The sequence below is a fragment of the Rousettus aegyptiacus genome, unplaced genomic scaffold (assembly GCF_014176215.1).
Source record: "Rousettus aegyptiacus isolate mRouAeg1 unplaced genomic scaffold, mRouAeg1.p scaffold_m13_p_5, whole genome shotgun sequence".
NCBI lineage: Eukaryota > Metazoa > Chordata > Mammalia > Chiroptera > Pteropodidae > Rousettus > Rousettus aegyptiacus.
Window position 1 is genome coordinate 32,606,639 of NW_023416308.1, and position 17,760 is coordinate 32,624,398.

Genomic DNA, 17,760 nt, shown 5'->3' on the forward strand with positions numbered 1-17,760 from the left:
AGACTTTCCTTTTCCGTCACCCTGTGCTCCTCTGGGATAGCACAGGTGGCACACAAGCAGTTAAGTTCATGGATATTGGAGTATGAGAAGTACAAATTCAAATCCAATCTTCAAGGTCAGGCGACCTTGGACAAAATAGCCTATCTCCTTAAACCTCGATCGCCTTATTTGTATAAAAAGGATGCTAAAACCAGCATCATAAGATTGTTTTAAAAATTAAACATGTGTGAATGTGCATGTGCATGTATCATTTAGCATAGCGTCTGACACTCAGTAAAGATTAGCTTTAAAGAGATGTAACAAAATGGTCCTTGCCTAAAGAGTAGGAACACAGCAGTGCCCAAAGCAGGCTCTGCAAGGGTGGCAGAAGGCGGGGCTTGGTGTGGCTTTCTATACATTCTTTGTTTCAGTCTATATCACCTCCCACTCATGCTGCTTCCTGAAACCCTGAGATCCCAGTGCCCAAGGAGCACAAATTTCAGCAGATAGCCTGACCTTCTTCTAGGCCAGAACTGTTGAGGACAGACAGAGGGTCAAGGAAGGCCACATAACCCAGAGTGGAGAGAAAAACAGAGAGGGGTGGATCAATGCTGGAGCCTACATGATTAACTATCCAACCAAGGGCACTGAGGCTGGGGAAGAAGCCAGACTGATGGATTATAGAGCAAGTGAAGAACCTGGGGAAGTTAAACACAGTGACTGGGCATGGTTTTCGATAAGTGATTGGGGAATGAAGCAGAAAATATATATATATCTCAAGAAACAACAGAGGGGGCAGATCAAATTCTAAAAATGGTCTTTGCTCCTTATCACCTTTCAAAGGCAAAATCACAGCTTTTTGTGTTTGCATCTAAAAATATACATTTGTTTGTGTGAGTATATGGGAGTGTTGTGTGTTTGGGGATGTATGTGTGGGCAAGCACTACCCGCTTGTCCTGTTCCACAGAGTGCAGTGATGCTGGGGAAGGTGTTGTTTATAAGGTAGGTGCAAATAGAATTTTTTTCTTGTAGCTCTGAGAACTGTAGCATATTAAAACTATTCAAATATATCCCATGTACTTACATACTCTGTGGAAATTTTTCTTGTAAAATTAACATATACTCTTATTACCTCCTTATTAACAGGAAAATTTGAGGCACTGATTTCATCCATTACAATAGTGTAGGCCTCCCAATGCCACCTGCTTCTGAACTGACAAAGCAAGCTATTGTACCCAAAGGAGAAGCCTGGGAGAGAATGCTGCCCCTTTCCCACCCAACCAACTCTTGCCATCTGTATAAAAGACAGAATACCAAGACAAGAAAGAAATTATGTCACAGCTCTTATTCTGTTTTCCAATTTAGCCAATGATTCAATCGACCTCGATCTAAAGGCAGGAAATAGGAATCTTCATTTTGTGACAAAAGATCTATAGAAAGCCTTATAGCTAAAAACCCCACCTTTTTATTGCCCTATGGGGCAAGAGTCTGGGGTGGCTTCTTGGTTGCAGGTTTTCTTGTTTTCAAATCAGGTTGCAAGGTGTTCGGAGCACCAACTTGGACTGAGATGCAGATAGATGGCAGCTCAATTGTCCCCGTTATGCAGGGCAGTACTAAGAAGCATTCTCAGGCCTGTCTATAGCTACAAAAACGTAACACGAGTCATTGTGTCTGTAGTGGGAATATGATTTAAAAAACACAAGATTGGAATATGACATCATGAAAAGTGATGTTTTGTGGTATTTTATATACAATAAAATTTCTCATTTCAGAGGAAGAAGTTACATTTTGAGCTCTTTTTCCTCTTTGTTAAAATTGAAGAAAAGAGAATTTAAAGAACATAAGTATGTCCAAATTTCAGAAACAAAACTAAGCACGTTTAAAAACAAATTCTCGTATTTTTGCCTCTGTCTGGCATTTCTTATATCTACAGAATTTTCTCAGATGTGTGGATGAGATTGCCTCCTCTGAGGCCTTTGGCAGAGATCGAAGTCATTTTTATCTTTCTGCCCTTCCTAACAACCCAATCTCCAAACACTTCTGTTTATCTCTCTTAATTGGACTTAAGGGCTGCACATTTTAAATATTTTTATTGAATTGAGTTCTGTGTCCTCGGTTTAGATTTATAGACTGTAAAATAGAATGTTTTACATCTCTCTCTCTCTCTCTCTCTCTCTCTCTCTCTCTCTCAAAGAAAATAACAAATACATTTGGACACAGTCATCAGTCAATTATTTCCGTGAATTATTCACAAATTATAGGAAAAATAAAAGTATTTCTTTTTTAATCTTAGGAGAGTGCAATTGAATTTCAGAATTGTAGAAAAGCCCAAATTAGTCTTGAACATCAAAATGACTTTCCTGAATGGCCAAGAAGAAGTAAGATGATTATGATAAATTGTCCTCCAGCTCCAGAAAGCCACTGTCCTTCATAAAGAGAATGTATGTTTTGCCTCAGTGACCACACAAGAATAGAAAAACACATCCACAGTAATTAGACAGATCTTAAAATTAAGTAAATGATTCTTAATGTACCCGAGAATCTCAGCTTTCTCACAAATCTCCTTTCTATCCAGAAATTCCCATACCGTTTGCAGTCCCATCATGACAGGAAATCTCATCTTGCACATTCCTAATTTTGTCTTCAGCATGTTTCCCCTAATTCCTCTACCACCAGCCACAGCAAAGTACCTGATGCATGGCATCAGGGCACAGAACCACAACTCATTTCAGACCTGAAACTTCACCGGGGACGGACCCCTTGGTAACAGCACTAGCCATCAATTTTATAGAACCAACTTCTTTCCAAGAGCAAAGTCATCTCCGTCTCAAAAGCCACAACTGGATCCAGACCTCCAGTCCTGGGGAAAGGCATTCACCATGGACCCTGGGGAAGAGCCACCCCCTGCCCTTCTGGGCAAAGGATGATGAATTCAGTGGGCACCTACCTGTGATGCCCCTTGACTGCCACCTCTTCCCACCTTCCCCGTTTCTTTTTCCGCTCATTTTTTTCCACTTTAAAAACATCCAACTTTGCCTTGGGGATGAGCAGAATGAAATGTCACTTACCTATAAAAAAGAGAGACAGAAAAGAAAGCCATGCATCACATTACATACAAGTTCTTTGAAATCAAGGCCAGCTTCCGACTTTGAAACTGTAACAATAAGTGAATATTATTTTTCATCCTACCTTTCTATATTTAATGAACCTCAGAATTTTGCAAGATGCCCATCACCAGAGCCCAGCCTGCCGTCGTGATTTTCCTTTTGTTTTGTTGCCACGTGCTGTCCCTCTTCCCCACCCTCACCCTGCACTGCCTGCTCCTTCTCCTCATCGAGGAAAGGTCAGGAAGGAATGAAGGAAGATATGGAAACCATGCAGATCAAGGGGGTACCTCAGATGTGGGCACTGAAGTGGTGAGGCATGTGGAGCCTCTATTATCACAGGCGGTGGCCTCAAGCACCTGGGGTCAGTGTTGGCTGATGCTTATTTTGAAGGAAGGCCACAGTTCCTTGCAGAGTGACTTTCATTAAAGGCTTTGGTTCTGAGCCCTTCTCCTCTCTCTCCCTTGCCCATCTCCCCCTCACTCCTCCCAGCTGGACTGAATTCATTCAAGGTCCCTCTCCTTTCCTTTGTCTTACAGCATCTACAGTTTCACCTTAGTGCCACCGTTCAGATCTGCTTCTACATAAACTGCTCGTGATCACAGCACCGTAAGGCTACTTGTGACTTGCACGGATAATTTTCCCTGGTCCTGTGCCTTAAAAGCATTCAACCCAGTTCATCTTCTTCCTAGGAGACCCTCTGTCTGAGAACTCAGGCTGCTGAGTCCACACCTTGCCTGGCTCCTGGTCTCAGAGGCATCCGCCCTTCACACAGCAGGCTCCTCACCACCAAGCTGGTCTCCACCTCCCTCTTCCACAAGGGAGCCAGGCTCTGCCCCTTCTACTTTCAAGAACAGCCCCTTATCTTGCCATGCACCAAATCCTCAAACATGCTAAATATTTTTAAATTGATTTTAGTGGCCCGCCAGTATCTTTTTTCTTTATACCCAAATAACTCAGTTCTTTTTAGTCTTCTCTTAGAGATTTTCATTTTCTGTTGTTGTTTTTTTTTCCTCCAATTTTCTTTGAGAACCTTCATGAAAGACACCCCAGAGCTGAAAACTGAATGAAAAAGTCACCACAAGTCCTCTGTTTGAATGATTCCAACACTGCATTCTCCAAAGAGTTCTCTATCCAAGATGATCTGCCCAAAACGAACTGTGTTTAAATATTTTCAGGGAACACCGCACCCTCCTTCTCTTGGAGGCTCACGACTGCGTTAGTATGTTGAAAACTCTGGGAAGGTCCTCTTCGAGGAGCCACGCTGAAGTTTTTTCTGAAATGATTTGACACAGGAACTTACTTTTCTACCCACAGATTAAAACACTCTTCTTTGCTTCCGAAGGATGATTATTTTTCATTCTTGTTGTATGAATGTTACATTAAGAAAAACTGATCTAGTTTTATCATAGGCTGTGACCAGGGCCTCCTGAGAGCACTGCCCCCTCCAGGCATGCCCTGTGGAAGCATGGCCCAGGACTCGGCATCCTGGGCTCCAGCTTGACCCCATCCCTCATCCAATGCGAGAACCCACACACTTGCTCACGCCATTTCCCTCATCTGTAAGAAGGGGAGCTCTCTGTGCACTCTGCATACTCCATCAGGATGTCATGAGTCTGCAGTGGTACTTTAAATGTGCCTTGTAGACTGCATAAGCAAATCATTTCAAGGGCTTGGTATTTAGTACCTCTGTCCTTGGGCTGCTCTCAAAGAAAAAGACAGAGAATCCTGGGTATCAGCTGACTGGGGAGCTGGTGAAGGATGGGTGTCTTTTGTTTCTCCCATCATGAGAAGTCAGGAGCTAGTGTGCCTTGATTAGTTCACCTACTCTGAACCCGGAGGGAGGGAATTGATCTTGTAGGTTTTTTTCCATCTTTAATATCTAGGCCTATGAGTTTCCTTCTGTTACACAGGAATGATTTCTCTGTCTTAGTGTTTATACCTTTCAAAGCTTATAATCCTCTTTCTTCTCTGCATCTTTGTAGCTGGGCAGGTTTCTCAGTAGACCAAGAACCTCTAAATAGGGAAGGAAAGCAATAGGTGCTGAGTATGATCTGGGGTCAGGGAGCAAAGCCTTGTATGCCTCTACTATTACTCTTAAGTAGGGACAAATGAGCATTAAAATAATGACGTGTTAATGGAGGCACATGGACTGCAGCTAATGCACACTCTGGTGGGGGATGTCGATAATGGAAGGTAGTCCTTGCGGTGTGTGGGGGTGTGTGAGAAATCTCTGTACTTTCTGCTCAATTTTAATGGAACCTAAAACTGATCTAAAAATAAAGTTTATAGATTTAAAAAGTCACACTCCTTAAGTTTTCATTTATTCAAGAAAATATTCTTGATCATATTTTATGTGCAAGGCCTAGATTTCTTGCAGAACATTCTGGGAGATGACTGTCTACAGTCCCAGAGTGGGCCTCAAAATGCCTTTCACTGAGCCATATGGAAAGAAGAGAAAAAATGGAAAAAAGTCTCAGCCCTAAGAGAGCTTGAAAACTTCATGGGAAGAATATAAAAAGTTTGGGAAATACTTAGAAAACCATAAATGCTGGCCCAAGTTTATCTCCCTACTCCAGCCCCTCATCTTTGGGAATCATATCTAAAATTTAAACCAGGCTCAAGTGTCGTGTAGCCTCTAAGCCTCTCTCAGCTCACCTCACAGGGTTTTACTTTTCCCCCTGTGCCCAACAGTTCACTGCTTACATTGGCTGTTAGCACTTCTTCCATTTTGCCATTTAAAAGAGTCCATTTTATTTTTTACTCTGCTATGACACTTTGACTTTGAAAACTTAAAAACACCTAGCCCTAGTTTTACAGAAAAATGAGTTATAAGAAAACCAGGTTTTCAGACCTTTTTGAATTTGGAATTGCCGATAAGGAATTGCGAATCTATATACACCAGATACTGTGATAGCTCTGGGGCTGCAGAGATGAAAGATATAACCCCTGCCTTCTTATAATCTTGAGGGGAAGATAGATGAGGAGATGCTGCATTATAGCTGACATGACAGGGGCAGAAACAGGGTGCGATGAGGAGACAGAATACCCATGTGCTTCCATGGATGCAGAGAATAATATAGGAAAAACAAAAAGAAGACTTTGGTGAAAGACTACCAGAGAAAACTTCAAAGAAAAGGCTGGCCCTACCTGAGCAGCTCCGATTAAAAATCCGCTGACCACCATCTGTCCCCCATTCCTCTCTCCATGGCAAGGGCAGGCTCGCTTTTGTGTTCTCCCTTTTGGCACTGAAGAGTGTTTCTGCAATAGAGCTCTCCACTGACCTGTCCAGGTGCTCAGATGCTCACCTTTCTGAAGGGCTTGGAACCTAGACAGAAGGCCACTCTGCAGAAGGGGCTAACTTGCATTCAGCCCCTAAACAAGGTGCTACAAGCCCAGTTCATTCCAATGATTTTTGGGGCCACTCTTTATAGGGCCATTGTAAAACGCACTTTATAGGGACAGCCCTAATGTTCAAAATAGTTTCAGCTGAAGAGCTTAGCCTTCTCTGGATCTCCATTCCTCACTTTAACAGTGACTACCAAGGACAACTTAGCTAACCCTTTTAGTGCCACAGCCAGGGATGATCTTCAGCCTTTCAGAGCGAAGGACACCAGATCAACAGGGTGGCAAATGAAGCCCAAAGGACTCTGGAAAATTCAAAATGTAACACAGTAGTCCCCTTTGTCCATGGGTGATAAGTTCAAGGACTTTCACTGGATGCCTGAAACAGCAGATAGCACCAAACTCTTTATACACTATTTTTTTCCCTGTACATACATAGGTATTAGAAAGTTTAATTAATAAATTAGGCACAGTAAGAGATTAACAATAATAACTAATAATAAAGTAGAACAATTATAACAATATACTGTAATAAAAATTAGGTGAATTTGGTCTCCCTTTCCCTCTCTCTCAAAATGTCATGGTATAATCACTCCTCATCTACAGCGAATTGCTGGGTTTCTCTCCTGTCAGGGTATAACTTGCTGAAGTCTTCATACAGACAGGCTCAAACACTATACAATGGGAAAAAAATTTTTCCATTCAAGTCGCCTATCCACAAATTTAATGCCGTTTCCATCTTAGCTAAGCACTTATCATGCACTGTGGCCCTAACTTTCGCAGTTTGAGGTACGACAGAAAAACTGGCATAAATTTCTTTTTCTTTCTTCACAATTTCCATGGTAGAATATTTGTTTTTACTGTTGAACTTAGCAAACTTGGCATATGAAATTTTTCTTTCCTTTTTAAATTGGGAACTTTCACTTTTCACTTAAAGGAAGCATTTTACGGCCTCTCTTTGGCATGTCCGAATTGCCAGCACCAGCACTCCCACTCTTTGGGGCCATTAATAACTAAAATTAGGGTTTCTTGAACAAAAACATTGCAGTACCAAGACAGTTAGTTGATCTGATAATGGCTAACAGGCAGGAAGTATCTGTAGCGTGGAAATGCTGGACAAAGGGATGGTTCAAATCCTGGGTGTGACGGAGCAAGGCATCAGAGATTTCATCTCACTACTTAGAATGGCACACAACTGGAAACTTGTGAAGTGTTTATTTCTGGATATTTTTATTTAATGTTTTGGATCACAGTTGACTGTGGGTAACTGCAGCTGTGAAAAGTGAAACTTCGAATAAGTGGGTACTACTGTATTCTAAATGTAGTTCAAGTGCATTCCACAGAACAGCTCATGTTTCAAGGGAAGTGTTTATATTAACAATTGCATACTTACTTTGAACTTGGGCTCCAGACTAGCTCTAGTTTCAGCAAAGACTACCTCCTCTCAAACCCTCCTTCTGAGGGCCCTCGAGTCCTCAGTGAAAGGCAAGTGCTGGGATCCAGGATGTGGCAGTGTCCTCTGTCTCCCCCATACCCTTCACACCCACACTGTCCAAACTGTGAATCTGAAAATCTGTAAGGAGGAGCTCTGACCCCACATCTGTGCTGAGACCTTCAACAGCATCTCTATAATAGACCACATGTGTGGTCAAACCTTAAATTTCTTCTCCTTAGCATTATCAAGGTTCTGTGTCAACTCTCAACTCTACCCAGGCCACTGGTGGAATGGCTCCTAAAGACCTGGTTATTCTCTTAATTCAGAGGTGCTACCTCACAGTCCATGCTATATTGCTGGAAGGAGAAAAATAAGGATTGCTCTTGAGTATATAGAGTCGGTGAAGAAATAACATGCAATTGTCTGGAGCTATAGTCTTTTTAGGCAAGTGCTCTGAAAAGCAGTGGGATAGTTTTAAAAGCTCTTCTCCAGGCAGCCCCCTGCAGGGATGGGGATGGGGCAAAATCTCTCACACTTGATCCTAAGGCAGAAGAACACTGCTGAAATGCAAACACAACCTTCATTTCCTACCCACAGCTTCCCCATGCTCTGGAGACAGAGGTCTGGTGTAACACTTTGCTGGTTGGAAAACTGCGACCTAGGGAAACATCAGCTGGAATCTGGCTCATATGGGAGAATGAAGGAGGTATCGGGAGAGAATTGACTGGCTGTCCCTCATTTGCCCTCAAATGCTTCTCAGATAACTGAGGAGGTCTTCCCAGGAGCTAGGCAACATATTTACTGGTAGAATGGGGCAGATGCCAAAATAGGTAATAAATCTGGTCCCAGCATTTCAGAAGGAAACTGTTTTTACCCTATTCTGGCTTCCAGTGGAGACCAGAATTCCTCTGAGTAATACCTTTCCTTCCCCTTCATTGCTTCACACATAGCTTGGCTAGGCAGATTTTTCTTTTCACTCCAGTGAATATATTTATTGATTTTCACAACCGGACACAGCAATGTGCTAACCATCTAAGAGGTCTCAATTTTCCTCCCTACCAGCCCCACCCTCCTTTTGCCACCGCTCCTAAGTGCAAATTTCAAGGGAAAGTCAGGTCTGTGTCTGGATCTGTGACTGTAAGCAGGAGTGCAACCCAAACCACTCAGCGCTTTAAGCCTGTGGCTCTCTTTTCTCTCTGGCACAAAGTGGTGAAGAATGGCCACCTGTGCAAAGCCAGCTGTGCCAGTGACTCCCCTGTGTTTCCAGGAAGCCCCAGGAACTAATTCTGATCTGGCCTCCTGTGCATCCCTTGTTGACCTGTGAGATGTCTCCAGGAAGTAAGATGAAAAGTGCCACCTTATGCTGCTATTTAGTGTTTTCTTCTTGATGACTGGGCAAATATTCAGAAATTGCTAAAAATAACAGAAACTAGAATCAGAGCAGCTGAAATTCTGGGGCGGGGTAGGGATCTGAGGTCCCCTTTCCTCAGCAGCCGAATTTTTAGATGGCCAGATTGATGGTTCCCACTTTAATGGTACATTAAACTTTCCTGAGCGGTTTTCAAAACGCCCACACCGAAGCTTCTTTCTAGTCCAATCAAATCAGAACCCCTGGGAGTAAGACAATGTATTGCTTTTAAAATGTCATTCCAACATGCAGCCACATTTGAGAACCAATTCTCTGAGGCATGCATGAAGGCCCTCAGAAGGCTGGTTAAAACGCATGTTGCTGATCTCTAGCCCGTTTCTGACTGAGTAGGTTTGAGGTGAAATCTGGGAATCTGTATTTCTGAGGAGTGGTTGGGTGAAGCCAGTGCTGCTGTTTGGGGACCAGACTTTGAGAAGCATTGCATTAGGTTAGTCCATAAGGCTCTTTGAAAGGAAAAATGACCTAGAGGATTTACTTCCCATTATAAATGCAGTTCTTGGAGCTGTGAGGTCCCCATACATCCTCACAGGCTTCCCTGGAATAGAAATAAGGGCACTGGCCCTACCAATGAGAAAGATGGTCTTCTGGACTTTTCTCTATCTTGCTAGAGCTATGCTTAGAAAGAAAGGTTTCTGAGAAAGGAGATGTAATGGCCAAATGAAAGGAGGCAAGCATTCACTTTTCCCACCTCTCCTGCTGCAAGAGCGTTAACTCTATTCCTTTAAAGAGGAATCCCATGATCCCACCGAATAGCTTCCTAAATCAGGAAAGAGGTTGTCTTATAATACCATCACTGAGTACAGCCACATGCACAAGGAGACATGTGTTCTATGTCTGTTGAATCAATCAATGAATAGAAAGCCCATTTAAAAGGCAGAAGAGCCAAGAGGCTGTCACATTGTTTTCTGGTAGAGAGGAAGGCATATGATTAATCAACAAATATTCGACAAACACCTTCTGTGAGCACCGAATCTACTTTTTTGATAAGGCTGGAGTCTGTAATAACCCAAGACAGGGCTTTCATTTGCACGGCTTTTTGTGATTTATAGCCTGCTTTTAACAACATTTTATCACCAAAGCATCTCTGTCTTTACACAATCTATTTCCCAGGAGAGCCTAGAAGAGACTGGGGAGGCAGATCCTAAGAGGGATTGCTTGGGTGTCATCTCATCTGGGTTCTCGTCCTGGAAGCTGCTTTGAGACCTTACACTGGTGGGTGCCCCATAGTTTCTGCCCAGGACTTTCTGGCAGGAGCAAAGAGAGACCCCCCTTTACATCTCACTAAACATCTTGCACTTTCCACGGATGAGACTTGGGGGCAGCTGCAGCAGGGCTCTGTGCTGATTGCACGGTACTTCTCTTCCACCTTCTCCTGGACTGCTCTGTACTGGGCAAACATATGCCCATGGCACAAAGACAGTTTTCTACTTACTCTCCACTCAACCACACTGTAGCAGGGGAGGCAAAGAGCAGAGGGGGCTGCAATTTCTCCCTCCTTCTGTATTTGTTCTTATAGTAAAACACAGAGGCTCCACTGTGACTGTCGATCACATGCAAAGTAAAGGCAAGTTTTGAAATTCATCAGAGATTTCTCCCACCGCTACAGAAGCCAGGCCTGAGCCTTGCCCTCCTGTAGGGCCTGCTGGCTGCTGCCACTCCTCCAGTGGGAGCTGGGAGAACTATGAAGTCTTTCTAACATCCCACATCTGTTTCAGGAGGGAGGTATGTGAAACTGAGGAGACAAAGGAGGGGAAAAAAGAATACATTTAGAAAAAGATCCGTAAAAGGAAAGAAAATAAAAGAGACTGTCGAGATCCCTTTGTTCTTTTCCTCTTTCTCCTTCTGTCTGTAGTTCATACAGTATACATCAGTGGGAACCTGGTGACTAAGGTTTGCTTAATCCAGCCCCTGGTGAGTCATTGCAGAGGCTTCTCATGTAGGCTGGTTGCTGTAATGATGCTGTAGCCTATGATCTATGGATTTTATGGGCATTTTTAGGAGATGGGTAATAAGGTCGCTCCAGTAAACAGTCTGGTTGAGCAGTAAAAGATGAAGATATTTGCACAGGTTGCATTTCAAGTGGCTTTCTGAGGGAGGAGCGGCTGTCACCAGCTGCCACATGTTCCAATGCTTACTTCCTCCTCCAAGGGTCTGAAGCCCCTGAACTTGTTAAGATTCCTGCCCCGCTGCAGGGAGGAGTAAGCACATCATGTGGTGCACATTCACATGTTTGCTTGTTTTTATTAATGGGAGCGGGTATGGTTTCTTCCTCTTCCCTTCAGGCCACTGAGCAGCCAGAGGAGGGCACACTGGACTGAGTCACGCTTTAGAACTTCTAACTTCAGAATTCTGACTTTTGGGAGTCCCTAAGAGGGTAAAGAATAGACATCCCCTGCCAATCCAAGACCCCCTCTGTCTCCTTCCAGACTTAAGGTGAGTCAATGGCTATCTTGCCCGAAGTTGAACGGCTACATATGTGACAACACGCTGAGGAACAACCTTCTAAAAAGATCAATAGCAAGAATAGGTTGAGCCCTTAGGAAGGTGAGCCATCAAGTCTGTGGACTTCAGTCTGAATCCCATGCAAGGGAACTGAGACTGCAGCATCAAACTGCGTAGTTTTGGTTTATGACCACTGGAAATCAGTATTATCTGGATACCTGCCTTCCCATTAAGTGCCTTTGATTGCCAAGGAAGCCTCATTAGGGACCATAGTGTATTATCTCAAGCCTTTTCTCATTGGAAAAACATTACAATAAAGTATCTCTATATGTTACTCAGTGTAAAAAGTCCTTTTACAAATATTACTTACTATCACATTTGATAAGAAGTCTTATATGGTCAATATCCTTTTAGGATCCCATTTTATAAAAGAAGAAACTGATGTTAGGGAGGTCATTCTTTGCCCAAGGTCACAAGTTGTTAACTCCTAGATCAGTGGCAGACCCTAATTCCTGTGCCCATCCATATTCTAAGGATGAAAGAATGTCAGATTCCTGCCCAGGATTAAGCAAACCTTAGTCACCAGCACTGCTGGTGATCACCTCCAAATATTTTTAACCTGTACTCAACTGCTCACAGAACTTCTCAGAACAGCACAGCTGATTAGCTACCCTAAGCAGACTCCTTTATCTATCCTCAGCCTGGGAAGCAAATATTTAAGCTTATGAGCCCCAAGCTGAATGTTTGTGCAAGAATCCTACCAATGTCAGGGAATAAGCTTTATTCTGTGGCATCTACCAAGGAAACTCACTTAAACTTACTACTAAATGTGTCCAATTGATTTTGGTGCATACAACAACAAGGAGTTAATTCACAATAAATGATTTTAATAGCTTGTCGGTATTTATTCAACTTGTTTTTTGACTAGATATACATGAGTAGAGTTTATGTGGTGACTACTGGGTGTTAAATGAAAATCAACTGATCATCAAAAAACATATTTACTGAGGATTAATTCTGCAATAACCACCTACACAGATCTATCAAAGTGAATCCTCAATAAATGCATATTTGGGGAGCTTAATTTAAATTGTTTTTACAAAGCAAACTTAAATTAAGATACTTTGGAGAGGAGTTAGCAGTTGTAGAAGCCAAGACCTAGAGTTTTTTTTGTTCTGTTTAACTAAATAAGTGACAGTATTCTTGATGTTTTTTTTAATCTACAAATTTATAAACCAGGTGTCCCCTCCTCCCCAAAATAAGAAACAAACAAAAAAGTAACACTTCTGATTGGTAGATTTAAATTTACATGCAATTAATTGATGATTAATGGTATCTACATGCCTGAAAACATTTGGAGCTGGCACTGGAGTCACCTCCTGTCTCCAAAAAATAACTCATTTATCATCCCAAGATGAAGGCAGAGGGATTTTTAGGAATTTCCTTGAAATTTAACAACAGAATATCCCAGTAATTTTATTTTTATGAATATGTAAAAGATATATATATATATATATATATATATATATACCCATTTTCTTCTGCATGTGCCTTATCTCCTTTCTCCTTTGAGAATTTGGATATGAGTCCTTTTTCAGTCATTGTTGTCTCAATTTGTCCCTATGTATGCTGAATGTTCATTACTATCTTGCTATAACAAATCTCTTCTTATTTTAAGCTTATACTGCCCTGTTCCTAGTAAGGGTTGTACTCCTCTGCTTCTATTTGCCTGATAGTCATCTTACTCCTATTTATGTATATTATTTTGTCATTTTGTTTTAGGTGAGCTGACTCCTTTCAGTATTTCCTGTAGTGCAGACCTCGTGGTTGAGAATTCCCTCAATTTTTTGTATATCTGAAAGATCTTAATTTCTCCTTCATATCTAAAAGAGAGCTTAGCTGGATACATTATTCTAGGCTGGTAGTTTCTTTCATCTAATATTTTGAATATTCAATTCCACTCCTTTCTGGCTTTTAAGGTTTGTGCTGAGAAGTCCTATGATAATCTAATGAGTTTTCTTTCATAGGTTACCATTTTCTTTTCCCTAGCTGCCCTAAGAATTCTTTATTGTTGATTTTTGGTAATTTTAATACAATGTGTCTCGGTGAAGGCCTTTTGAGATAGAGATAATTGTGTGTTCTGTTGAATTCTTGAATTCCAAGCTCCAGCTCATTCCTTAGATTTGGGAAATTCTTATTATCTATTTGTCTGAAAAAGCTTTTTAGTCCCTGCTCCTTTTCCTCGCCTTCGATAATGCCCTTTATTCTTATGTCTCCTCTCTTGATGGTATTAGCTAGTTTTTGTATTTCCTTTCATTGTTTTTTATTCTTCGGTTTCTCTTTTCTTCTTTCTGATTTATTTCTAGATTTCTGTCTTTGATATCACTGATCCTTTCCTCCATTTGATCGACTTTATTTCCTTATCTTGCTATTTCATTTTTCAATTCTTGCAGTATATTTTTTCATCTCTAGAATATCTAGCTATTCTTTTTCAGGGATTCAATCTCCTTGCTAAAGAACTCATTCTGCTCATCTAGTTGTTTTTCAGTTTCTGAAATTGTTGATATGACTCGTTTTGGAATTCATTGAGTTTTTTTCAGAAGTACCATCCTGAATTCTCTGTCATTTAAGTTGCATATTTCTATGTCTGTAAGCTTGCCTTCTGGAGATTTTTCTCTATCTTTCTGAGATGCCTTGTCACCTTGGTTGCTCATGGTGTTTAATAGACTATTTCTCTACCTGGGCATTAATGGAAATATATTCTGCTTTATTCCAGAAAGAAAATTTATTATATAAAGGTCTCTTGTTAGCCTGCTGTAAAGAAGGAGCTTTTCTTTTGGTTTTGAGTAGGTGGCATCTAAGCCTCTTGGATCCCTGCTTTATATAAAGCCTTAATAATGCCTTTTTATTTTCATGTAGATATTTAATCACGTTTGCTACCCTCAGTCTCAGTCCCTGTAAGTGTTAGGGACAGCTTCAGTAGTGTTTGCTCAGATTCCCCTGGACTCCGCAGTGCTCGGTCTCAGAGGATAGGGGGAGAAGGGCCTTCTGGGTTAGGGGTTGGGAACTATGGCTCAGCCTTGGTTTTGCAACCACAGCTGCTAAAAATCAACTGCTGTTTTTCTGCCATCCTGCTTCTCTGCTTTGTGCCCTGATGACTTGCCCCTGCTGCTGACTATGTGGAACTCACAACTCTCCCAGGCAAGGCTGTTCAGAGAAGTTGCCTCCCCCTCCTACTACGGGGAGCTCTGATGGCTGCGAGAGGTAGCTTCTTTATTTTTCCCAGTCCACTACCCAACATCCTGGGATTCTGACCTGTGGTAGGTCTTATGTGCAGATCCCATGGTCAGATGTGCTGGTGTGTAGTTTGGGTGTTATTTGTTGAGTTTTAGATATTCAGCTTATTGTTGTTTCAAGGGGAGAGATCTGGGGACGTCTCTAATTCCTCCACATTTCCTCAAATTCTTCAGTAATTTTATTTTTAAAAAATTATATTTTTTTCTGCAATTTATGCTTTTTTCCTTTAATTAAATTGTATGAGTGATGAAAACTATTCAATCACTCTTTTCCTCTCAACATAATTTTTCTTAAATTGATGATGATGATGATTGTTTACTGACAACATTCTATAAACCAGACACATAACCTCATTTTATCTTCATAATCATCTTCTTGGAAATTTTGTTATTTTTGCTATTCTTTAGTTTTTATTGAGAAACCCAGGAAATCTAGCTTCATCTTAGATATAAATTGAAGTCTAGCTTCTTAGAAACTATGATGAAGAGCAAGGAGCAAAATTAGAGCTGAGGGCCTGAAGAGAAGGTGAGTGTGGGCCACGCTCACCAAATGAGGGTAAAAATACAGAAATGAGAGCTACTGGGTCAGATTTAACCAACATAACTTTAGGGTCACACCTTACACAAGTGAGGATGTGAGGGTGCAACCCCAAATTTAAAAGAGTGTTATCTTAGCATTATTAGGAATTTCGTCTTCAGGGAAAGACATTTGCTGTCTACAGCCTCTGCCTTTCCCTCTCAGAGATACTGACTGCTTAAATAGCACCCTGGACTACCTCACTGTTCTGCTACATTATGAAGGATCTGGGAGACTTCGGGCAGCCCTACATCTCCCTCAGCCTTGTCCCCTCAGGTGACAGTCTGAGGAGGTAAAAGTAGGTGATTTTTAAGATCACTTCTTGTGCAGTTGTGTCTGTTTCACTTTGTCAGGCCAATGGGAAGGAAGTGTGCTTGCTCAGACTCTTCTAAAGCCATGGCCTTGCACTCCTGTTGACTTGTTGTCACCTTACTTGACTTGCATGGGAGGAGGATCATTTTGGAGAATGCTAACTTCGCAAAGCAAATCAATGTAACAATTACTGATACCCCAGAAGTTTTCAGTACAAAAGTTAAAAAAGAAAAGTACAAAACAATTGGCTATTCTCAGACTGTAATCCACTTTCCTTTTACCTACCTGGCCATTTCTATTGTCCTGGAATCTAGGAGGATTTAAACCACACACACACACACACACACACACACACACACACACACACACACACACCAGTTTCCAGTTTCTTATCTATGGTGCTTCTACTGAAGGAGGTGATTAACTCCTTGACCTTATGAGGCTCTAACGTGACAATGGAGAACAGATAAAATCTTGTTATCTTGTAATAAGTTTTATAGCTTATTTCCATACAGTTCAGCCATGTTTCTCTAGTGATTAAAGCAATTATCAGACTATGCATTTCAGGATTATGAATTATGGTGCTGTCTTCAGGTACTGAAAGGGGTTTGGGAATAGTCAGATTGCTTCTTATCTTATTCAATGTTTATTCCCACCCTCCCTCCCCCATATACATAAACAGACACTGCATTCTGTTTCTAAAAGCTCCATGTGCTCTTTTTACCCTATTTCCAGATATGCTTATCAAAGCAATGGCTTTTACATTTAATTGATTTAAGTAAATTCTCTAATTAAGATTAATTGGTGCCATGCACAGTGCTTTAATTACTATCATTATTGCTTAGGATTTAGGGAAAACAATGTTTCCATCTTCCACTTGGATGTTCTAGAGGGAGGGTCAGTGCTAATTTGAATGCATGTAGTTGTTAACACCGCAACCTGTCTCCATGTACCCGGCACATGACATGATAAAATGAACAAAACCATGTACAACATCAGAAGATATCATAGAGCTGCTTTTGTCTTTCGCTTATGTTTTGATATTTGTCGGATCCCTTTGCTTTTCATTTGTATTTATGTGACCCAGGGTGATTTCTATTCCTCTATTTCCTCTTTCTGGATGTGCCACCAAAACTAGTTCATGAATATTCCTGAAGAAGGCATCCAAGAAAAATGTGCAACATATCTTAGGTTCTATATCATCATGGCACATAACAAAGTACAAGAAGACAAGCGTTTACATGCCACCATAACATTTTCACTCCTTTCTTTTACTAGTATTGGCATTAATATATTGTAGTATTCCTAAGAGATGGGGTTGTTAAGAGTATATGTTACCAAAAGAAACTAGGTCCTAAACTGCACTTAGCTTAGGACACAATATATTTCTAAGGACAGTGTTAAATCATCATTCCAGGTGGGTGAAAAATAAAAACCTACCTATAAGCTACATGAAAGTCAAAATTTTTTTCCCTGTTTTGCTCCCCGAGAGTCTGCAATAATAATATTTTGTCCCAGCATGGCGTAGTAAAAACTCAGAAATAAGCATGTGTCCAGTTTCATCATTTACAAATTATGTAACTTTTGAAAAAATTGTTTAACTGTTAACACTTACCATTTTCATTTATTAAATGAACGTAATTTACAGAATTCAGAAATTTGGCAAGAATCTAATGAAATCATGTATAAACAATACTTAGCAGACTGGGACCTTCATTGTCTGTTGGATAGCCCACCCTTCAAGTTGTTTTTCATATCTTGCCCTTCCTTGTATTGAAAGCTAAGGGCTTCCCAAGAAGGCCTCTACTATAACATTCTACATTGTAGCAGAACAGACAGGT

General features: G+C 41.2%; 1 protein-coding gene across 3 annotated transcripts in view; it reads right to left on the reverse strand.

Annotated features, from left to right (window-relative positions):
- NTM (neurotrimin) overlaps nt 1–17,760 on the reverse strand; it is an 897,130-nt gene that overhangs the window by 629,516 nt on the left and 249,854 nt on the right. Inside the window, exon 2 of one of the 3 annotated variants that reach the window (XM_036221177.1) lies at nt 2,927–3,047. The exons of the other annotated variants lie outside the window; for them this stretch is intronic. Within the exon in view, the coding sequence (XP_036077070.1) occupies nt 2,927–3,005 (79 nt within the window). The 5' untranslated portion in view covers nt 3,006–3,047. The remainder of the gene's footprint in view (nt 1–2,926; nt 3,048–17,760) is intronic. 3 annotated transcript variants of the gene reach the window in all.